General features: G+C 49.3%; 1 protein-coding gene across 6 annotated transcripts in view; it reads left to right on the plus strand.

Annotated features, from left to right (window-relative positions):
- Positions 1 to 21,231, plus strand: part of LOC144141336 (uncharacterized) — a 36,182-nt gene extending 14,951 nt beyond the window's left edge. For 3 of the 6 annotated variants that reach the window (XM_077672931.1, XM_077672925.1, XM_077672928.1), the window contains 4 exons: positions 10,735 to 10,891; positions 15,048 to 15,168; positions 16,659 to 16,786; positions 20,244 to 21,231. In XM_077672931.1, the coding sequence (XP_077529057.1) occupies positions 10,735 to 10,891; positions 15,048 to 15,168; positions 16,659 to 16,786; positions 20,244 to 20,477 (640 nt within the window). In that variant the 3' untranslated portion in view covers positions 20,478 to 21,231. The remainder of the gene's footprint in view (positions 1 to 10,734; positions 10,892 to 15,047; positions 15,169 to 16,658; positions 16,787 to 20,243) is intronic. The other 3 variants (XM_077672926.1, XM_077672927.1, XM_077672930.1) reach the window with 3 other exon arrangements.
- The last annotated feature ends 2,679 nt before the right edge of the window (positions 21,232 to 23,910 follow it).

A 23,910-nucleotide genomic window follows, 5' to 3' on the forward strand; every position in this document is an offset into this window, starting at 1 on the left:
GGAGGCAACCCATCGTCTGTCAATCGCGGTTCGGACTTGCAACGCCTGTTGTGACGTTGTGTTCGTTCGAAACGCATCTCTGGATTGTTTGGAATTTGAATAAAATGTATGCGTCAAACCCGGGCATTCGGCTCAGGGCGTTCTCTGCGATTGCAAGAAAGAAGTGCCACGGGGCTTCAACGCCTTCTTTATGGAACGTACTCAAGTAAGAGAATATCCATGTCATGTTATGGCCCTGTTGCATTCAATACAAACGGTTAAGCGTTTGTTTACACTTGTTTCGTTTCTCGTAAAATGTCCAAGCACTCCGGCACTCCACTGGCAGATCAGCCGGTGAGCCGACGCTGAGCAGACGACTCATCTCTTTGCCGGAAGTGCGTGAAAAAGCCACCCAATAGCAGGATGTCTAGCTCATGACGAACATCTGGGAATTGATGACGTAGACATGTGAAGATGGCGGCGTCCAAAAACATGAAGGGAAGGGTGAGAAAAAAGGACAAACTTTGCAACAAAGGTGTGAGCTTTCTGCTGCGCGTAAAAGAGTAATACTTGGCACAGATGATGCTGACGACCCAATCTAACGATTGCGCTAGTCAATTTAGTGTGCTCAAAATGCCTTTCAGGGCCCCTTTAAGACAGCTATGGGTCTACGTATTGGGCGAAACGTGTGCTTTAGCTGGATGACTGGTGGTTGGGCAGAGGGCCTTTGTGGATGAGGCACTAAGCCCCAGATACATGGATTCGACGAGAAAGGGTCGAGTTGAGTGGCAGGTTCAGCTACCTCGACCCCTCCCACGTTTATACGAACCCCGTCCAAAGAATCGAGGTGAGGGGAGCGGCGGGGTTCCCGGAAAAGGGGCTACCGTATTTTGACGATTATAACGCGCACCCTCTCCTGCTAAAAGGTAGCCCTAATATTTGTGTGCGCGTTACAATCGGGCTCAAAACCAAAATGGGCTTTAAAGCAGCCGGCAGCATTGCCACGCGCAACGGACACGAAGTCCCCACAAAATCCAACTGCATCCAATAAAAGCAATCCACGTGAGTGGATTTCAGCGCACTGATTCCTCAATGGCATGCCGCATTCCTTGGTCAGCTGTGGCACATTTTTTTTTGTGCTTCTGCACTTAGTCCGTAACGCTTAGAATTACGAAGATCAAGGCACTTGAAATCGCAAGCAGCTTCAGTGTTTCCCGCTATGACTTTATTACCAGCAGGAGCTGGATAAGCAACCTTATGAAGCCCAATCCTTTTTGGCTTCCACAGCTGCATTTGCCAAATAAAATCTCCCTCTTCCACGTACGTGGTGTCATGTCTTTTCCACCTGCACAGTACCGTCAGTGTCAATTTCTTTTCGAATTTTCCTGCGCGAACTTACTCGCGCGTTACGATCGGGGGTGCATTAGAACCGCGCAAACACGGTATTCTACTCCTCGCGGCCCGCCGACTCAGCCCGCCAAGCAAGCCAACCCACCCCCTGCCTCCGAGTCGACTGGACTCGCCGCGACGGCTCTCTGACCCAACCCGTCTGCTTATACATGGGGGGGGGGTGAGTCCAAGAAACCTGTTTATTTCGACTCAATGTGCCCTCTTCAAGTAAATGTAAACGGGGCTTATGCCCCCCTTCTGGGCGTCACCCCTTCATTCTTTTTCACGTTTCTGTGGAGCCCGGGAGGGTGTTGGCGTGGGGTAATTGAATGGCTCAAGCAGCTTGCGCTCACTGCGTGTCCCCTTCAGAAAGCGGTGTTGCAGACAGTCATAGATTCGCTGCGGGCACACTGCGGCTTGCCGAGCGAGTTCCAGACTTTATCCTACACGTGAAGCCCTGCAGTAGGCAGACGGCGCTCACGACAGTAACAAATACCCGATGGCCATCTTCGACCTCGGTCACTACTAAAGCCCCTCCATTGTGTCCACGGCCGCTTTTTGCCTGGGCGGCGGCTGCCCACAGCCGTGTATGTTCAGGGGCCTGAGTCGCAACCCTGCCGACATGATAGAACGGTGCAAGGGCCGAAGCGCCTGGCTTTGGGAAGCTCACACTCGAAGTGCCATGCAACACACACACACACACAACACAACTGTATGGCATTTTCTTCCCCTGACCCCTTGTATGTCATTTTCTTCCTGTGATCACTGTGTCTTTTAATATTTAAATAATCGCTTCCTAATATTTGCACGATGTCACAGTACCTTTATGTTTGCGAGCGAAAAAAATTATATCTCGTTTTATTTCTAACGCAATATTTGCGTTTGAGTTGGCTGTTGAAAGGAGCGCCAGCTATGAAGCGGGTAGGTAACTTAGAAAGAGGGAAAACGTAAATTCTGCTCATATAAATGCGTAAATATCGTATGATGCACAAAGTTGACGAGGGTTACTCAAAGCGTATCCGGACAGCGTTACGTTCATTAAGAGTTACTGCTGTCCATGAAGTACATGAAGAGTTCAAGTACATGAAGAGTAAAAATATATTTGTTCTCACTGAAGTTTTAGTAGTTTGCTTCATCTACAGGCACGCAACTCCAAGTGGGGTAGCGGCTGTTGCATGGAGTGCCCGTTATCGTGACTTTTGTTATATCATTTCACAACATGCGATTGGGCGTAGAATGCTTATCAGCAAAAACACTTCTTCTGCGTTTTGAACAACAGCAACTAATAAAAAATCTCATTCTTAGTGCCTACGCCATTTTATTGCGGATGTCACACTCGTCATACCACACACATTGAAATAAAGCAAGTAATCACATGAAACTATGCTCATTTAATGCAATGCCTGTACAAGGTGCCTGTGCATGCAGTATACGAACCGTATCACAGGCGCAGATTTGCACCACGCGATCTGCGGATTTTTTCGCCGTTTGCAACTTCATCTGGCACTAAATACCATCATAATGAACACCAATAGAGACCTTATTGGACCCATTTGAAGACAAAATACAACCCTGTTGAATTCGAAAGAACTAGCCTTTGGTAACTCACTCAGCTGCATTCCAAGCCCAGAAGGCATTTTTCAACCAGAGCAATGCAACAAATATCAAAAATTTTCAAATTTCACGCTGTAGCGACGTAGTATGGGCAGGAGTGATTTAGTACAGGCCAGCACTAAAACGTAGTTATGAGTGTGTTAGCAGCACGTAACAATTGAGCATCAATGGAAATAGATGCTCTCTATACAATTGTGCAGCCATGTTCCTTGGCGGTGTCTTAGGTCGTTTGATGCCAGTCATAAAAAGATCCTGTGATATCATAGAGAAATTGCCGGAAAGTGGGTGGGGAGTGGCCACTGCTTCATGTTTTATTTCATATCTCGATTATTCGTTTGAAGTTTGCAATAAGATTGGTATAATTGTTATCGCGGAAATGCAGTCTGTTTAATGAACCAAACATGTATTTTGTCTTCATAGCCTTTAAGGTCGCCTGCAAACTACCTCGCTTTTTCTCCGTCGAAAGGGGGAGGGCGCTTGAAAACAACTTGAGCCACCCCCGAGAAAAAAATCCTGGCTGGTGGCTGTAGAAAGAATAATGAAAGAAAAACTAAAAAGAGGCATTATCTACACAGGCGCTCTCAGCACAATGACAGCAGTCAACTACAAAAATGCAGCTCATCCTGTAATAGGAGATATAATACACAGTAATGGAGAAAAGGCAAGGACAGGAAATTCCTAGTTACGTTGTAATTGATGGAAATGAGAGAGCGGATACGTGTGCTGCACAAGCCGGTAATGGAACAATAAAACAAGTACATATTCCCCACAGTGACTTTATGAAATTTGTACAGACTAAGCCGACAGAACAATGGCAGTCCTCATGGGATGAGGAAATCAACTACAAACTTCAAGAAGCAATGCTCCTAAACAAGCTGTAATGTTTTAAAACAACGGACCATAGCCTTAGTTGCTTATGTGCCATCGGAATCGGAACAGAGCTTCTAAAAATAACATCTCCATGCTCAGCCTTTTTACTTTCGCTAGTATTTCAGCAATCTCTAGACACTGGATGCATTCCAGACGATTGGAAACTTGCTTATGTAAGGCCTCTGTTTAAATCTGGCGATAAAAATTCTCCCTTAACTTCCATATGCTGCAAATTTCTCGAAATTTACACCCATATAATGTCCCATTTAAATGCGAATAACTTGCTTTTCGAAAATCAGCATGGCTTTATAAACGGTCATGTCAAACTCAGTTATTTGAATTAGTAACAGACGTTCATGAAGCCTTGCATACCAAGAATTATATCGATGCAGTTTTCATTGACCTGTTCAAAGCCTTTGATCGTGTGCCTCACAATTGGCCGCCTTGGAACTTGATGAAAGCGTAACTAGCTGGGTAAAAGAATTCTTATCGGAACGCTCTCAATCAGTACTAAAAGATAACTGTGTTTCAAAGACCGCATGTGTCAAATCTGGCGTTCCCCAAGGCTGTGTCTTGGGTCCTTTGCTTTTCTTGGTCTACATAAATGACATTGCTACTAACATGACTTCTTTTTGCTGATGATTGTGACAGGCAGATATCTACTCCAGATGATGTTACTGATCTTCAGGATGACCTAACTAAGCTAACTGAGTGGTGCGAGAGATGGCAAATGCAAGTAAATACCGAAAAAACAAAACACATGACATTTTCTGTGCTTTCTAGAACCCCTACGAACTCTTATGTAGTAAACGGCACTGTTATTGAAAACGTAACTAAACTTAAATATTTGGGCATCTTCTTAACGTCTGATCTGTCATGGCGAGCTCATATAGAATCAATTACCAATAAGGCTTTAAAAAAATTAGGTTTTTTTAAACGAAGCTTATTTTTAGCCAATGCTGATACTAGACTTCATGCGTACACTACTCTGATCCGGTCATCTCTAGAATACACATCGATCTGGAATCCTCATCAAGACAATTTGACTAACCTACTCGAGGCAGTCCAGAACAAGGCTGCAAGGTTTATTTTGCGTTCTTACTCTCGAGACCAAAGTGTATCGGCCCTTAAAAATTCTCTAGGTCTTTTAAACCTTAACGTGCGTCGTAAATTATCTCGTCTTGTTTATTTCCACTCACTGTATTACAACGGCTCGCTATTTTCTTCAAAACATATTTTTCCAGCGCATCACATCTCGTTACGTGTTGATCATGCGCACAAGGTGCCACCAGTTTTTGCCCGGACAGAAAAATTCAAATCATCTCCCCTCCTATCAATAAATGACTGGAACCATCTACCCGACAGTATAGCATCCCTAGCGGATGCTTCTTTATTTGAGGCCGCGTTACTCGGTCACCTTCAAGCGGAAAGCGCTGTTTAATTCTTCCTGTAGCGCTTCTTTTTCCTTAGTAAATTTGGTCACACCGTTTATACTGTTCCATGTTTATACTGTTTATACTGCACCTTTATCTTGCGATGTTTTTTTGTGTTCACTCTTGTATCAATTGTTTATCTGTACTTTTTTTGCATTCTGTGTTGTAGAAAATCCCCCCCTATGTAATGCCCTGACGGGCCCTTAGGGTACTGAAATAAATAAATAAATAAATAAAACACAACACAACACGCTTTGTACTTTCCAGCAGCCCAGTCCGTTTCTTGACAACGACAAGCCTGATCTGCCACCCCAGCTGAGCTGCGAGTGTAGTCTGCAGTGTTGATTGGGAGAGCGGGTCGTGTTCACGTGGGCTCTGTGAGAAGAGTGGTGCAAGGAGTGCAAGCTTCTCTCTCCGCTGGGGGCCAGCTCTGGGGCGCCAGCAAGATGGCATGCACGCTTAGTGCCCCGACTGCCTGCATCGCCTGGGGTAGGGCGCAGAAGTAGGGGCGCCGGAGAGGCTGCTGTGTCACAGTTGCTGTCAAATGGCAACAGGGGTTCAGAAATGCACAAGGAAAGAACGAGAGGTCGCTCCTGCACGTTTCTACGGCCCCTGCAGTGTGGGTAGATGTTGTCGCATATCCGTTTTCCTGTGTTTGCACTCATGAAATCAACTTCTTTGGCCCTTTTTAAGGCCCCTTTGGCTTGCATGGTTTACAAACCACACCATCTTTTTTGGAGCCATCTAAATGATTGGTATTTTAGGGCGCAGCTCTTTGGCGTCCACTACCTTGGTTTCGCGGCAGCGGCAGTGGCGTCTGTCGACATATGCGTAACCGAGTGAGGGAATGAAGCAGCAAAGGCAGAAAGAACATGGAGAGAAGTGTCTGGTGAAAATGTGAGGGGGACAGCGGCATGCGTGGCTGTGGTGTCATCCCTCTCACTGCCTCCCCTTGCCACCCAGGAGTGCTTTCCCCTTCGCGCTTTCCCCACACATTGCTCCGTTCGCCGCTCATCCAAACCATGTGTCATTTGCACGGGAGGTGGTTCAGACACGATTTGCAGCAAAGTGATCGCCTGCGGTGGTGACACGCTGCGAGATACCGGCAGAGTAGCGCGTTCCGCCTTGCGTTCGCTGATCACGTAATCACATCCTGAGGCGCAGCGGGTATGCATTGTGGCCAAGAAGACTGCAGTTTGTCCTGCGCCCGAATTTCGCATGAAGGAGTGCATTTTAACACGAATGCGCTTTATGCTCACCGACGCCATATCCATCACAGAAATGACATCACCAGAAAAAGTTAAGTTGGTGCGGCGGTGCTAGGTTTTGAGTCCACAATCACTGTCACTGCAACGGGAGGTACGAAACGCTATACCGACTGAGCCCGGATAACAGTACAAGTGCGCCTTATGTCCTTCCCTCTAACGTGGCCATTAAGATGGTGCTGCCCTCTGGGAGAGGTGAAGCTAAGTAGTGCGTCATGACGCTAATGAGTGCGGATAGTTGGCGCATTGATGGGGCAGCGTGTAGCAGCGGACGCTGCTGTGTTTACCCGTCTGCCGCCTATGTGGAACACTGCTCAGCTTGTGGGATGCCGCCACTGCATTCCATGGGCTGAGCTCGTCGCAACGCAAGCGTCTGGTGTGCACGCTACGGGGCAGGACCAATGTGGTCGCACCTAGGACGTCGCTCGCCAAGCGCACCCACAAGACAGCTGCCGACCCGCAAGTCATGCTCCTTTCGCTGTAGCTTACTGTGACTTCACCAAACGATTCGCTGACGACCTGTTCAGTTTCGTTCGCACGGTTTGCGAGTGCCTGGGGTTTCAATCGGATTTATGCAATGCTCCAACACGTGTAAATCAGGGTCTAACGTTGATGCGTCTGACGGTGCCATACCGACGAAATATAAATAGCAGTGTGCATTTTCACATCGATGCACAGTAAACATTGAAATGCTCCTGTGAAGGCACGTTTCACTGTCGTGTTTTACCGATTCCTATGAAAGAAGGATCAACCACATGTTTTGATACTTTTTTCGCTCTGCAAGCTCCAGCTCTTGCATTAAAAGCCTGCTGTTATGCCGCGGACAAGTTTCTCCTTTCTCATTAAGGTCCCACTATTTATGTGTGTCACGTGTTGGCCTGTCAGGCTTCTGGCTGTTTTTGGTGTCAAGGCTGGGGAGTTTCTTTTGACACTGGGGCTGCTCTGAAGTAGACGGGCCATGTGCGCATTCGTCCAGTCATGTCGTTGGCAGCTGCATCGCGTAGTTCAACACCTTTGTTGCGTCAGTTATCGCAAGTCTAGCACCCTGGTTGATTAATCCCAAGCCTTGGGGGAGGGGAACTACTGCAGCAATGGAACAGGTGTGCAGTGTGCTTCATTGCTTACTTTGGCCACTAGGATCTCTGTCTGTCTAGCAGTCACTGTTGATATGTGTGTGTGGGGGGTGGCAGTTTCTGCGGGGCAAGCATCCTTGCACTGCAGCTGACACAGTCAAATCAACATGGAGGTTGGGGACAGGGAAACAGCTATTCTGGGAGCATTTTTCTCGTGCAAAAAAACGTGTATAAATTGGTGGGAAGAGAAAAGAAAAGCTTCTAGTCTGTACAGGCGGACACTTCAAGGTGATAATGCAATGAGGCAGGGTTCACTGCAGGCATGCCTCGGCGGTTTTTGCTAAGGAAAAGCGTAAAGGTAGCAGCAAGATGGGAGACTGATCACAACCCCTCACCTGCTGTGCACGTGCAGAGACAGCGCCCACTGGTGAGGAATACCTGAACTGCACTTTACACCTGGGCAGTGTACGGGGGGCATCCTGGTGTTTGGCCATCACCAATCGTAAACTGTCAATGACAGCACTGCACGTGTGCAAAGGTTAGCCCTTCGTTTGAGAGAGCGAATAAACAGTTGAAATGAGGTGGTTACATGCCAGCAGTGTTGGGGTGCTTGTGTTCAGCCATGCCTGTTCTCTGTACCGGAACTGGTCCTTTCTTCTTGCCTGCTCACAAGGAAAACAGTGCAAGGGATCTCTGAAACTGAACGTTCTCTTGAAGGGGCTGCAAGGACAGCACACAAGTTTGGTTAATTGCAAAGACTGCCTTCGCCCAATGACAGCAATGCCAATTGAATTGCATACAGGGTTCGCACAGGTCCTTGAAAACCTTGAAAACCCTTAAATTTAGCAGTGTCAATTTCAAGGCCTGGAAAGTCCTGGAATTTTTAAGTGGTTCTTGAAAACCCTTGATTTTTCTGAAGAGAACCAATAGCCCTGTCTTTTCACAAGAATTTAAAGCATTTGTCGTGGATTTTAGGTGTTAACAAATGTCGAGAAACATTGTAACAATCAAGTTCCAGTGTATTGCGTGAAATTACTACAAGTTTGGGGGTTAAGGCGGATTTCTGGGCAAGTTGGTATTCCATTGCAAGAGCGTTCAAAGCGCAAAACGTAAAACGAGGGATGACGAGAGGCACAGGGACACGCGCTTGGAGGAAAAAGTTTTGGAGATTTTTATAATTACGAGGCAACATTAGGAGCAGGCCCTTCTCAATCCAGTCCATGTCACAATGCAATCCAGTGAAAGCCGGCTTCTGTTCTCTATCTTGCATCTTCCATCTAGACCGAGGGCGCTCGCTCATTGCTGTTTGCTGTGCCTGAAACGCTTCATCTCCGTTTGCTCTTATGTGCATAGGTGGACATGTACATAGTTCGCCCTGCCTTGCAGCAACACTTGCTGATTTAGTTTCAGCTGGAACTGTTGCTGACAAAGGCAATGCAGGCAACATAAACGAAGTTTTGAAATCAAACAGCCTGAGCAAAACAGCAAGCGAAAAAAGAAAGACCTCTAAGTACCAACCATGAAATAAAAGAATAGCTGGGGAGCATTCACGAACCCGTTAACGCCAATCTAAATGTGCACTAATGTGCTTAGGTATTGTGCAATAATAAGCTTTTGCATTGTGTTGAAAAAGTTATGAATAATCCCACATAAAACATTAGATGGGGACCTTGAAAATGTGTTTTCTGGTCCTTGAAAGTCCTTGAAAACCCTGGAATTTTTGCTTTTGAAGCCTGTGCGAACCCTGTGCATACTTCCAACAACTTAGCTAAATACTAAGGGATAAAGACAGAACCAGCCACTTTTTCGCTATGTCTCTATGGCTTCACAGGACCTCATTTGTGCGACTGACAGCCACCGACCTGCACCACCACCAGGAAGCACGAGTGTGCGATTGTGTAGCGGGTCCTCTGGTTCCCCTTGTTCGTATCACTTGAGTGCTGATGCGATAACGCTGTTTTTGACAACACATTGGTAACTATGTTTTCAGTGTTTGCAAAACTCTACTGCATCATCGCTGGTATAGAGTTTCATGCAATAACTGGAGAGGAATCTGGTGCTGTGATCGTACGCCACAACGGGCGTGATGGGTAGTTCTAGATTCGGATTGGCGCTCGGTGGCTTGCAAAAGTTAATACGGATTAAAATGTGAAGCCATTGCGTTTTCATTTTGGGCTTGCATGAATGCATTTGCATATGCAAGGTGTTGAAAGAAGCGTTCAAAAATATGCATCTGAATTCCGCACACACGCTGACGCTGAGTGGAAAGTTTCATAACCAGAGCGTGAATCGGGTGGGTTATCAATTCATTGTCGGCAAGGCGAGCACGAAAACACACATGACGGCGCTGTGTGCGGCAAAGTTACCTGCGAATTAGGAGTTGCTGTGCCGCTCATTCGGCAGAACAATGTATTTTCGAAGCTGATGACAGTTGCGAACTGCTTGGAGCAGCCACACTTTTCGTGTGAACACTGGATCCTACGACGTAGACCAACAGCACCGGCGGCTGATGGGAACGCAGCTTGATGAATGTCACTAGTTCAGGTTAGAATAACTTCTACAAAGGTAATCGGTTTCTTTTTTTGGGGGGGCAGCACAAAAATTCTCTTAAAATGAAAAACTACAAGCACCGAAACTTTTACAAATAGTTTTAAAGAAGTCCACGTCCTGCTGTAGTTGGCTGCGAATGGCGAACCTACTCCACAAGCCTCCTCGACTCCGCGTCTGCTTTTTATTTAAATGCGCTGTTTTATTTCGTACAAAACCAGTTTTTGGTCCCTAGCTTTCTTGTTTGTCATGTAATTTGCAAACAACAAACCGGAAAATGAGTTTTTTTAGGCCCATTTCGATCCTACGCAATCTGGTTTCAGGATCATTCCTATCGAAGCATAAGTGCCGCCTCGGAGTTGGCGCTGGCACTAGTGCCAGTGTCCACTCTAGTTATTATTGTGTGAAACTCTACGAGTGCTGGTGTCCAAAGATATCTCCTAAAGAAAGGTCTTTTGTGGCCAGAATAGAAACGGTGGCTCTTTGAAGGTTCTGCTCTTGTCTGTGTGGCCCCTCTTGGCAAGCGTCCTGCTGTGCTGCCAGTGTTTCTGTCCCTCTGCCCAGGGAGGAGAGCAAGCAGCTTCCACGGGCGCCCCCTCCCCCGCCCCCTCCTCCCGCTGCTCATCCCGTGGCCGCGGAACAGGGGCAGCTGCTGCTCCTGCTCAAGCAGAACGGTCCCTGCCAGCCACAGCGGCTGCTGCTGCCCAGGCTTCAGCAGCAGGTGTGCCGACTGCTTGCCTCTGCTTGCAGGCTGTTAAGGGCAGGTCACCTTCAGAAGACTTTGCACCTGCTTACTTGGGCATGCACAACTGGAACCCTGGGCTATGGTTAAACGTGTCGACCACTTGTGCATTCATGCACCGTGTGCACCTTCACCATTTCACCCCGAAGGTGGGTCGTTGCTGTGGGTGCAGCCAAATGGGGAGAGAAAAACTTGGGCTGGGGTGGGCCTGGGCATTGGAGCTCTCGGCCTTCGATGTCCCTTCGAGGGAGAAGGAAACCGGCTGACTTTTTTTTCTCTCTCAGCACACTTGACATTGGAACCTGTGGTATCTGCCTCAGCTGGAAGCGGCTAGTGGCATCACTTGTAGCACTGCTATAGTCAAGATCACAGCTGCAGTGGCTTTGAAGAAACATTGGTGTGAATTTAACGGCCTGAATGCGGGGGCTGCTGATAATGCAAGAGCTTCCACATGTCGCCAAGTAGTAGAGGCCAGCAAATGGACCTGCCACAGAGCCCAGGGACATGGGTCCGATCCCGGCCGTGTGGCTGCTTTTCTGACGGCGGTGAAAAGTGCAAGTGGAGTCCCCAGATCTGAGCCACTTTTGCCTTGCAATGATGAAAGGGCACGAGAAACAGTCTGCCATTGAGGCATCTTTAAGAATCAGATGGCTCTTCAAGTAAACTTTTGTTGTAAATTCATTTATCTGCCTGAAATATTTTTCTACCAATTGAAAGGGAAGAATTAGCGCTGCCTGCTTGCGCGCCGCTTTTGTGCCCTGGTACAAGTTGAGGACGGCGATGTCTCACGTGCGTAGGGTATCACTCCACCTGAGGGACGGGCCCGGGTGTCAGTGGGCACGAGGTTGCGCCTAGTGTCGTCTTTTTCACTCCTAGTTTCTTTTTGTCATTGCTGCAGGCATTCAGGAGCAGATTAAGCGCAAGAAATTGCAGAGACGACTGGTGCCATGTGCACAGTGCGGCACTTCTTGCACTGCGTGGAGGAACGGCTGGCTTTCTGAGCCATAAATGCTGCTATAGCTGTGGTCGTCTGCACTGTGCGATCACAGGCGTGCCCGTGTGGGGTTTAAAAATTCCCGAATAAACTTATTCAGGCCCGAAGGAGGATGCCAGGCAATATAATTGCCAGGAAAAGCTATCAAAACAACGCTGCCTCAGTTGCAAAAAGGGCCAGGGTACCGAGAGGGTGCTTGCATCGCCAAAGGGACGGCAGGCTAGCCCAATTTGCAGGGAGCCCCTGGAAGATCCCCTGCGGGTGGTCGGAGCTCACCAGGGCCTCCACTGCGGCACATCTCGTAGCCCAGCTGTGGCTGTGGTGCGTCGAACCCCGCAACCAATCAATCAGTCAGATGTTAGAAATGCTGTGCAAATAGCATTTGCTCTTAGATTTGATGTGCAGCAACTTTTGCAGGGCGAAGTTTGAGCTTTTAAAGGAGCCATGAAGAGAAAACACAAGTTTGGTTCATTCAAAAGATTGTCTCGTTAGAATCATACTGACACCACTTTTAACGTAAACTTCGCTCAAATAAGCTACATAATTAGGAAAAACGGGAATGGTCATGCGACCCACCAGCTCATTTCCCGCAACAGAACCTATGTCGTCACATGAGCTAAGCTCTGCGATTGGCGGAGGCTGGCAGAAGCAGACGCAAATTAGGTAGAACTTACAAACTAGACGAACGAGCGATTTGCGCTTAAATTTAGGGCACATTTTTTACAAAGCAATAAGAATGATGGGACAAACAGTGGAAGTTACGAAAGCACATGTAAACATAGAAGTACTGATGCGTTCTCCTGTTCGTACTGCGCACAGCATGCTTGGTTTCGCTGCACAGCACTACGGGGCTTGGGGTTGTCTCAGACGACACTGGCCGATTGACGCAAGCAACGGTGTCTTACGTGACCCCATTTGTCGAGCGAGCACTGTTTCAGGGAACGAATAGTTTCTCCCAGAACAAAAACAAGCGAGGTTTAAATGCGGGCAAAAACAAACCAAACTCTTGCCACGGTATGGTGGCGCCATCTAGGTTACGGAACGTAAAGAAACGCGGGAACAAACCAACACCGCTGTACAGGGTGGAGACAACCTTTGAACGGTCCCGTGCCGCCGAAATTGGGCCAACGGGCTCAACGCGTTATTCTTTTCGTTTCCCATGAGACCTAGCAACGCGAAACAGACAATATGATTCAAACTTCTTCAGTAAACCGCGTTGCGGCGATAATTTTAGCGCGGTTTTGACACAATGACTTGCTTCGGCGGCGAGCGAGCAACCGAAAATGGCGGCGCCAGCGTATACGTGTCTCTACCCTGTACGGCGGATGCGTGAATGAAGGTACTCTAGGCTGCAGAGCGGTCGGTTTCAGTGATGTCACTTGGGACCACGAAAACGCACGATTGAGCGGGAAAATCAAAATTTTAACCTAAATTGTTTAATTTCTCAGTGAATAAAGCACCGTTTGTACCCGGACAAGCGCTGGGGGCACTATAAAACACGAAATCTTTCGAATAAAACCAACTTGAATTTTCTCTTCATGGCTCCTTTAAGACGTTTGGATTATGGGGTTTAACGCGCCGACGCAGTGCACGCGATGAGACACGGTGTAGTGGAGTGCTTCGAAACGTCGTACGCAAGGACGATTCTGCTTTTCGCCTCCATCATAAAAAGCGGCCGCCGCGGTCGGGTATTGAAGCCTTGTCCTTGGGCTCAGCAGCACAACGCCTAGCCACTCAGCGGCCGCAGCGGTCCATGGTTTTGATAGTGCGGACAGTGCTGGTACAGGAACGCGGCTTCACTGCATGGCACAACATGTGTTTCCTTTTTTCTGCGTGGCATTAAAGCATTGTGGAAAAGCCTAACACATGTAGAACTTGTACAAGACAATTGAGGTAAGCGAAATGTTGAGAATGTTTCTGTGTGCATGGGCAAGCAGCATCAACATGGGTCGATACTGCGTATTTGGCCAGTATGTAAGGGTTGGCTCAAGGCTTGAGCTCTTAGGTTGGCAGTGCAATGGGCGGAGGAAAAATGCTAGGCACAGTGCGCAGCTCCGCACCATCCCACAATCCAGCAGTGTCCAACTAAATCCTGCTCATGATCCAGTGCCCAAGTGGGGGGCTATTTACATGGTGCGGGTTGTAAGCTGAGAAAGAGAGCCCCTGTCAGCTGTAGTTGGGACTCTGCAGTCTTTTTTCTTTCTGTGCCCTGGCTTTGTTGGTTTCGTTCCTAACTAGTATGCATGTCGCCGAGAGGGAAAGGGCCGATTATTTTGATCGGCTAGCGGCTTCTACGGTGAAGAGTGCCGTGTTGAGGCCGCACTTGTGGCTGTGATTAAACGCTGGTTCCAATCGATGTTTGGGGCCCATAACTGTGCCACCAGATGCTGCAACACTGTTTCCCCAAGGGAGGTCGCACCAGTCAACCCAGGCTCCGTTCAGTGCAGAGGAGGGCTCTGTGCAGTCACTGGGGGCTAGGGAGTAATGCTTTCGAGCCGGAAGCCTGTGAATGGAGCCAATGTTGGTGTTCAGAGTTGAAGCAGCCAGACAGTACAGTGCAAGAACACGGCCGCTCGAGGCCGTTTCTTCTCTTCCCTTCTCTTTGGATTAAATTTCCGGTGCGTATTTTGAGACGCCTGTCCTTTGTGTTGCGGTGTTCTCTTTTCAGATCCTTTTTGTGCATGCAGGGGCAACTGAACCGCATTTGTAGGGCTGTTTTCTTTTCTGTGCGTTTCTGCACAATGGAGTACTATTTAGATGTCATGACAGAGGTACTCCTTTTTTCCCCATAACGCCTCTCGAAACATTTTCCCTACAAGAACTTGCGTGCTTGCAATGTGTTGCCTTGAAGCACGGCCGAGAACTGCACCGCGTCCTCTCAGCTGGCCGCGTACTCAGTTGGGCTGCCCTGATTGATTGATTGATTGTAGGGTTTAACGCGCCGACGCAACGCGGGCGATGAGGCGCGCCGTAGTGGAGGGCTCCGGATTAATTTTGACCACCTGGGGATCTTTATCGTGCGCCGAAATCTCGTGCACACGGGCGTTTTTGCTTTTCGCCTCCATCAGAAAAGCGGCCGCCGCGGCCGGGAATCGAACCCGCGACCTTGTGCTCAGCAGCGCAATTGGGCTGCCCTGGCAGGTGCAGCTGCGACTGGGGACCCCTGGGGAGGCGGCGAGCGTGTTTGTCACGGCTGCTGGCTCCCCTCTGCCTCCTGCTGCTGCTGCTGCTGGGGCCGTGCACGCTCAGGGCACCACACCACGTACGTCTGTGCTTGGTTCCTCTGTGGAGCTGTGGAGGCGAGGTGGCCCCATTCTGCCAAAAACGAGACGTTGAACGCGCGTGTGCATGCACGTTTCGTTTGTCCTCGTATTGTTATGAGTTGTGTGCGAGCCAGGGAATAGTGCAATCCGTTTTCATCTAACCTGCGTACTTTGCGAGAACTAAAATTGCAAAGGTGGCGCGGGTGGTACGCAGGTCCTGGTGGCTTTTCCAACTTTGGGGCCTTGCGCGTGGCAAGGTGTAGCTGTTCTCAGTAAAATTTGTTTAAAACAAAAACTACACCAAAATTACTGGCAGTTCCAAACAAACTTAGCGTTGTACTGTGAACAAAAAAATTTAGAAAAATGTCAGGAAATTGGACCAGGCGCTAGATTGTCACTCACTTTCATGCCCCTCATCTCTGTAACTTGTAACATCGGCCAAATCGTGTCGGTGAAATTTCACTGGTGTAGGAAAAATGTAGATAGGTTGAGTGCTGTGCTTTTTCTAAAACTGCTAATTTTAGAAATACAAAAGAAGAATAGAAGTTCAGTTTCAATTTTCTTGAAAGTTAAAGAAACGAAACTCCTTACAAGGTGTGGGCGCCTCAGCCGCAAGGCTAGCTCCACTGAACACGGCCACGCACCGCCAACTGGCGTAGCGGCAGTGATCAGCAAGGAACACACCAGACAGAGAAATCGCCAGCAGCGATGTTTACTGCACCGCAATGAGGAACGTCGGGTGCGTCGCTCTACCACCGCCAAGACCACCTTGGTCAGGACGGGAGAAACAGCGGACAAAGGAAGGCCAAAAAGGCCGCTCCCGGTGATGGCTCGTTCCCAAAGAGAGCCTTCCTCCGTCATCCACCCCAGACCAGCCGGCCCGGAGCTCTCGGGCAAAGCCAGTTCTGTCAGGGAGAGAGAGACCTTCCCCCTCTTGCCTCCGTGGTGAGCCGACAGGGATAGGGAAGATGGCGGACCTCCGTAGTTGCCTCAGAGGGCCAACAACACTGCTGAAACGACGTTGCGTCATTTTTGTTTCTACCAAAGTTATAAGTGGCTGAACACTCGTGTTCAAGACTAGTCTCCAAGCCATGTGCTCTGCTTCTGCCACTGCTTTTTTAAAAAAAGTGTCTGTTCACCCTTTGCGGCCACACCAGGGAATTTTGAACCTATTGCATCCTTGTAAAAGCAAAATGCGTGTGTTTAATTTTTTATCGGCAGTGAACACTAGCGCAGCTGCGTCTGTGGCGTAGGCCTGACCAAAAGCGTGCCTTTGGAAATGAGAGCAGGGCAGCAAAAGAAGGAGTTATTTTTGGTGTGCTGACTGCCGTAACTTGTTTAAAAGGGATCAGAAATGTGGGGCACTTGTTTAATGACGAAAATCCAAATGGCGCAGTTGGTTTCGATGTCGGGAAAACACCGACATTCACCAGGACAGGCGCATAGCTTGTGCAGCCTAGTTGCAGCAGAGCGTGCACCCTCCCTGCAGCCAACGGGGTGCTGTTGGAGCCGGCCGGGGCAGTGGCCAGTGGGCAGCAGCCGGAGCCCGACACGGGGCCCCCTGCCGCTGGGACGGAGGAGCACTTCCGCGCCCAGATGCTGCACCAGACCAGCCAGGTCAGAACGGGGGCAGTCCTCTGGGGGAAGGGTCTGTTGCACGGCGGAGGTTTGTTTGCAGCACCGCTCCTCCGTGCCTTCCACTCGAGTGCCGTGGTCATCTTGCCGAGGGGTGCACTCGTATCACCCGGTACGCGTCTCAAGCACCGGGAAGGTTTGGGCAGCGCCCTGGGGCAGTAGTGTGTTTGAACACTGCACCCCTGGCAAGTTCAGGGCAGTTGCAGACAACGTGTTCACGGCATCACACAAGTCAGTACTCCTTCGCACCTGTCGAGTGGCTGCGACAGCGTTCAGCTTTGGTCCGAAGTGGCTTTCGTGCACGTCACACGGTCTTCAGGGACAGAAGGTGTCCCAGTCACCTGTTCCCCCTCTGCTTGTTCTTTATTTGCATGCGCATGTGCCTGCAGGTTGCGTCTCTAAACTGGGCCGTGGTTGGTCGCTCCTGCTGTGCCAGGTTCTCCTGGGACATCGGTCAAGCCCACAATGGATCAGTGTGATCCACTTAGCCACAGGGACCGCGATCCTTCAGAAAATGACCTCCTGCACTCCAGCCTCACTCGGTTGCTCCACAGGCTACGCCAAGGTTACTTAACTCTTTCGTTACGGCGGAAAAACGGCCGATTTTAGGTGCTTCCACCAAACATTTTTTTTCTCTTGAGCTACTGGACACACGTAGCCTTGCTATGCATGAAGTTGTAGCTTACAGATTGCTCTTCCAAACACAAAGCAGCAGTTTTGTTAAAGGTACAATTACTTACAGTTTATTCGTCAAGTAATCAGAAAAAAGCCCCCAAGAAAAGTATACGAAAAACACAAATCGGCACTTTTACCGAGACTAAAAATTATTTCAGGTATTTTACGATATACAAATTGTTCCTACGTTCCTTGGCTATGATTCAATATATAAATCAACAGTGTACACCAAGTTTTGGATTTTTGAGGGCCCGTCAACCTAGCGCAACTGACGGCTGTGCCACGCCGCGAGTGCACTCTAGGGTGAGTGAGTCTCTGTAAAACGTGCATCCAAGTACCGTACTTACCCGATTCTAACGCGCACTTTTTTTCCGGAAAAATAGGTCGAAAAATCGCATGCGCGTTAGTATCAGATACGAAACCGAAACAGCGGAAATTTCGTCCCACCCATCGCCATCGCCATGTCAAGATGGCGCCCAAGCTTTTAGCAACGATTTTTCGGACGCAGAAAGCATAGGCGCCTAGGCTTTTCTATCGGCGTTCACACAAATCATCAAATCGTTCCACTTGCGCACTTGATAACAGCAATGGCAGCAGCGGCTCTCACGCGTTCAAAACGAGCGGTCGGCTGAAGCGTGCGCCTCTGGAGAAGCTCGCGGGATGGGCGTGTGAGGCATGGGCCACGATCTTATCGACCATGGTTGAACGTTAGTTCAGAAGTGTGGCATCGCAAACGTGCTTGACGGCACCGAGGAAGAGATGTTGTGGTCAGCGGAGAGCGACGAGGAGTGAGATGAGTGAGATTACTTCGTGAAATAAATCACCCGTTTCTCTCGCATTCGTTTTTCTTGCTCACACAGTTCCGTGCGCGTTACAATCGGAGGTGCAAGTTTTTTCGGTTTTTTGTCAGGAAAATCGGGTGCGCGTTAGAATCGGGTAATTACGGTATACTCTTTTGTGTCCTCGCACAAAATCCTCATCAGTTCGGTGGTAAAAAACAAGAAAAGAAAATCGAGCGCTCTCGACAAGCGTCGCACCTGAACCCTGCAGCGCTAATCTGACACGAGCGCCAGGTTATCTTGAAGGTGATAGCGCGATACGGCACGGTGCATTTGGCAGAATATCCCGGCCATACGTTCTCAAGACCCTAAACACAAAATCAAAACCGCAGTCGTCAGATAAGAAGCACGTTTTGTTTATAAATACAGCGCGGAGTCACAACGAAATTACCTGCCAGCACTTGTTAAAGTGCGAGGCACCTGAACCGGAGCTTCGTCGTCCTAACTGAAATCTGAAGATCCCACATCATTGCTTGACCCCTCACTGCTGCTGGAATCAGAAAAATCGACAGCAGGAACTGCCGAAGTGCTTGCTACAGCAGTCCGACTGTGCGAAGCGCGGCGCGAACCCGACGCCATTTTTCCTCCTCCTCCCTTCCCCCTTCAGTTCAAATTTCTCTTGCTACGCCGGCACCACACGAGACACATAAACAAACGAAACCGAAATTGAAAGAGAAGTTGCCAATGAACACACCAGATGGCGATAGTTGTCTGTGGAGCGCGGGTTTCAGATTTTGCGGGAGATTTAAAATCATCGGACGCCGGCTTCCGATTGCCTATGGCGCCGTCGTGAAAGAGTTAATCATGTGTGGCAGTGGTTTCATTGCGGGAAATCACCTCTGGTTTCAGTCGTTCTTTTGCCAAAGTAAGAAAGTGGCACTCGGTGGTTGCGGCTGTGCCAGTGCAACACAGCGGGCGAAAGTGGAAGCTCGCAGCCACTTTTGAAATTGTAGCGAAGCATGGCAGCTTCCCAATTCCAATGCAGATGTCATGTGGTTGAAAGCCATTTGGAATCACTTTGGACGTGACCTGTACAAGGCGGCTTTCTGTATGGCTGCCAGCATCGGCGCATTTGGAATGCCCGGTCACTGCTGTGGCTTTGCAGCTTCTTATTCCGTCCAGACTAATCTCTCACTGGTTACCCATGGCAGGCTGCACTGGAATCCCCATCCCCCGATGCAAACCCCATGCACTCTGGTTACATTTAGACGACGACTCTCGATGAAACTATATCACGAAAGGGAAAGAGGCTCTTAGAAGAATTCTGCTGGTCTTGAGTATGAGAAAAAACGGTGCGTAATTTTAAGCGAGGAGAAAGCACGATTGCTTTCTTTGTCCTCGTTTCAGCGCTGTTTTCTGTCGCATTGTGCAGAAGCAGAAGCTGGCATGCATGCCAGTGCCTAGGCGAGCCGGCCTTGAGTGCAGGGCGGGCATGGCTTGCCAACAGGCTCGCCAGCAGTTGCCTGGCGCTGCCAAAAAGTTCTCGCAAAGAAGGTTTGAAGTTGCTCTGTCATTATCATTATCGACAGATTTATTTTTCAGGAACTTTTCAGTAGCTCCACGCAACACTAGCCAAGGAAAACTGTCTCTTTTTTGTTGGTTTTGGCTTCAAGAGCAAACAGAAGCCGTGTGGCAAGGGAAGTGGGCGAGCAACGTCGCTAGCTGCCATGGTGGAACCACCACAAGATGGCAGTGCCGGGTTTTCCTGTGGTACAGTAAAACCTCGTTACAAGAGGCGCTTGGTTATAAGAGACATTTGAATGAAGGCGGTTCGGTTGGTTTTCCCATGTTCGCCATGTTAGCAGCATTGCATACAAGAGACCCTGGTTACACGGGACAGGGTCCCTCGAGTGTCTTCTCTTGAAACGAGGTGCGTATGTGGTGTGCGTATGGGCGTGACAGCCCCCTCTGCCCCTCTGCTGCAGCAAACGGCCTTGCTGCAAGGCCTGCTGGAGGAGCAGCGGCGGATCGCGGAGGCGGCGGAGCGGCAGGCGCGGGCGCTGGAAGAGCAGAGCCACGCCGTGTCGCAGCTGCTGCTGCTCATGATGGGCAACCAGCGCCACGCAGCGGCCTCCTCTGCCCTGCTGCCCGACACGCCCATCGCCCTCCTCACCCCCGACATGGTGCAGGTGCAGCACGCCACACCCTCCGCCTCCTGAGGAGTGGCCCGGCCGGGCTGCTGCCAGGGGCCGCTGTCTCGCTCCCTGTTCAGCGATGGGCTCGTGGGGGAACAGCCGGGGCAGTGTTCTGAGGGACGGTTCGCTCCCAGGATTGGCCTGGCCCGGCTGTGAACGGATTGCAACTCGGCTGTCTTGTTGCTGCTGCCCCTTGCCCTTGCAGCTAGGTCATGCAAGCAGAGTAGTGGAGGACAGTTTGTTCGAGGACCAAGCTGGCATGTAGTAAGTACCCACCACAGTGGCTTGAATCGCTTGGCGAGGAGGTTGTGCAATTCCTGGCTGTGGCGGCGGTACATCCGGCTGGGAGCAAGGAACAAGAACGGCAGTGTGCTTGTGAGCTTCCAGCATGTGTGAGTGGTGCCAATTGTTCCTGGGTGAGGATACAGGCCGTCAAGCTCCAGTTTGAAGATGCTGGGTGGGCGTCATAAAGGAATGCCACAGAACACGAGAAAGGGAGGCTTCGCTAGTCTCTAACACTTGCTATCACCTAGTGCATCTCGAAAAGCAGTGTTTTGGCATGGTATTTTTCTAGGCTTGTGCGAATAGTAACATTTCAGGTCGAAGTGAATTCAAATAGCTGTCAAGTGTCACTGAGCTTCCTGTCACTGAGACATTGAGCTTCCGGTCCTGCGGGACCTTCATAAAAAAGTTCTATAGTAAAATCTCGATGATACGAATCTCGCAGGACCGCGAAAAATATTCGTATCATCCGAAATTCGTATGAACCAGCGCATACTAGGGATGGGCGAATATAGATTTTGAGGTTCGAAGCGAATTCGAAGCGAATAGTGATTTGGTCGAATAATTTCGAATCGAATAGTTCGAATAGTACACATTGCAAATCACAAAGACAAATGAGCAACTTGTGACCTGACTAATGTACACAATTTTTTCTAATAATTAGAACTCACGTAGGCACAGTATTGTGTAAAACTTTTACCAGTTGAACATTTATTGCAAAATCTTACACACAGCATTTTTTTCTAATAATTAGAACTCACGTAGGCACAGTATTGTGTAAAACTATTACCAGTTGAACATTTATTGCAAAATCTTACACACAGCTTTCCTTTGCTGTATTCACAAGTTTTCATGAAGAAATGCCTGTTGCGCCACATGCTCTAGGTGCAGCAGTTTCCGCCGGCTGCTCATTCACAAGTTTAAGCGGCGCCTAGAAGCTCCGCTAAAAAAAAGAAGTATTGTAGCCACTAGTATCCTCGGCCGTAGCCAAGCAAAGCGCAAGTGGCTGGCCGCCATTTTGAATAGGCTCGCTTAGTGCGGCGTACTGCCGCGCTGAGCGAGCCTATTCAAAATGGCGGCATGCCTATTCAAAATGGCGGCCTGTACAAGTCTGCTGGCTTGGTGCCGCTATGTTCGGAGCGGTGTCGTTTCAGTGCCGCCTTTTTTTTTTTAACCTAAAGTGTGCTGGCGGCCGAGAGCTTCGTCGAACCTCTAGGCAAGGCAGCAACTCGGCAGTGCCGGCACTGGTAATAGAAATGTCCGCGTTGGTGGGTCTTGAGCCAAGCCTGGGGTAACTCTCGGAAAGCTTGACCGAAAAGCTTGGCTTTTAGCTGCCTATTCGGGAGCATCGAATAATTCGAAAATATCGAATACCTGCATTCGGATCGAAGCGAATAACGAATAGAGAGCTATTCGACCGAATATTCGCCCATCCCTAGCGCATACCAAAAAATTGAGCACTAGAAATAGTTTTCGTTTATTTCTTTTCTTACTTTCGCGTGGAGAAATCCGTGACATTTTTCTGCTTTTTTTAACCTCCATGTCACCGATCAGTAATTTATGGACTTTTGTCTCCTCACTCATTGTGCCCAAGTTCACTACAGGAGCGTTTTTGCACGCAATTCGTGCGCGTCGGCGTTGCACGCACAATATTTTCACGTCCACGTCGGCGATTCCGCGCTCGTGGTCGCCTGTGCCTCGGTCAGAAAATGACGCGCGACGTGCGTGGCAGTGGGAGGAGCCTGATGATTTGCGCCAGTGGGAAGGCATGCGCCTCAGGGCAGCAGTTTCGAAGCGCTCGAGACAGCTGGCTGGCTCCACCGGAGATGTTTAGGCTTAGCACCCCGGCACCATGCTTAGCACCCCGGCTTAGCATGGGCGCTTTCACTAGCGGCGCAGATGATGTTTTATACACCGTTTTGGCCCACATTATTAGCTCATTTACCGCATAAGAAACTTTGTGTGTGCTTTGAGCGGCATTTTAAACAGCGGTTAGAAGCGGTGGCTCGAGCGCCCCGCACCACTTCGCGACCAAAGCTGCCGCCTGCCTGGTTGCAGCGGCTGGCCGCGCCCCGCGCAGCGTGCGGGTGGTATCGCGGCGGCGTGTGCGCGCCTGTGGAGTGCGCGGCGCGCTTTCGCGAGCAGAAAACAACAGCGCGGCCGTTGCTGGAGAAAGAGCAACAAAAATGGGAGAAAGAGTCCGTACATCGCCGTTAGTTGCTTGTTCGGCAGTCGGGCGCCTCGCCGGCTCGTTCGTATCATCCGCAGGGCTGCGCAGGCCCGTTTGTGAGAGCCGAAATTTTTCCCATTGCAAACAATGCAATTTTGCCCGGACTTATCAGAAATTTGTATTATCCCAAAATTCGTATCACCCAGAATCGTATCATCGAGATTCCACTATATGTATTCCACTAGGCACCCGTGGACGCATTTGCCATGTCACTTAACTGATTGAAGCTACTGATGGCCACTGAAATTCAAGAGTTGAGTGCAATCAGCACCTGCTCACTGCATGCGTGTCACATGGTAACCAAACAAATTGTTTCGTTACCGTTTCGTTGTTTGAAACCATGAAACTGGAGCCTCGACTACCCTGACGAACATCCGCGCGCGTAAGAAGGCTACGACAAGTAGTATGAACTCTTGGCATCTATGCTACGACAACGCTCTGATTGTGGCTTAGCTTGTCTTGGCTGCACATGTAGTGAAGATGTAGTACTGATGTCAATGGCGCTGCGGCCTGCCTAACGAAACCGAAACTTCAACGAAGTTTTAATATTCGTTCACCCCGAATAGGAAATATCGGAAATTTTAAATTTGAGTCGAAGTGGATTCGAATACTGTAATATTCGTTCCAATGTTCGAAGCGCCCGAATATTCGCACAAGCCTATGTTTTGGGCATGCACACTAGTGTGAATATCGGAGGTGAGAGTAATGCTGGTGCTTTTTTTTACACGGGTATCTTCACACTTGTCCACAAGTTTGTCAGGCCTTGTTTTCATGTCTCAAGTTTCATGCACTCCAGTGGGGCTGCTGTACTCGAGAGTGCATCCAGAGCCATTGTCTTGATGGCATCTTGAGAATTTTCACTCATATGTGACTAGGATTCATGCGCTGTGTTTGCGAAGATCTTTTTAACCCTTTATTGACGAGAAAATAAAATACTTGCAAAAA

Source organism: Haemaphysalis longicornis, unplaced genomic scaffold (assembly GCF_048455015.1).
Source record: "Haemaphysalis longicornis isolate Haplotype H1 unplaced genomic scaffold, Haemaphysalis longicornis Haplotype H1 scaffold_6, whole genome shotgun sequence".
Classification (NCBI taxonomy): domain Eukaryota; kingdom Metazoa; phylum Arthropoda; class Arachnida; order Ixodida; family Ixodidae; genus Haemaphysalis; species Haemaphysalis longicornis.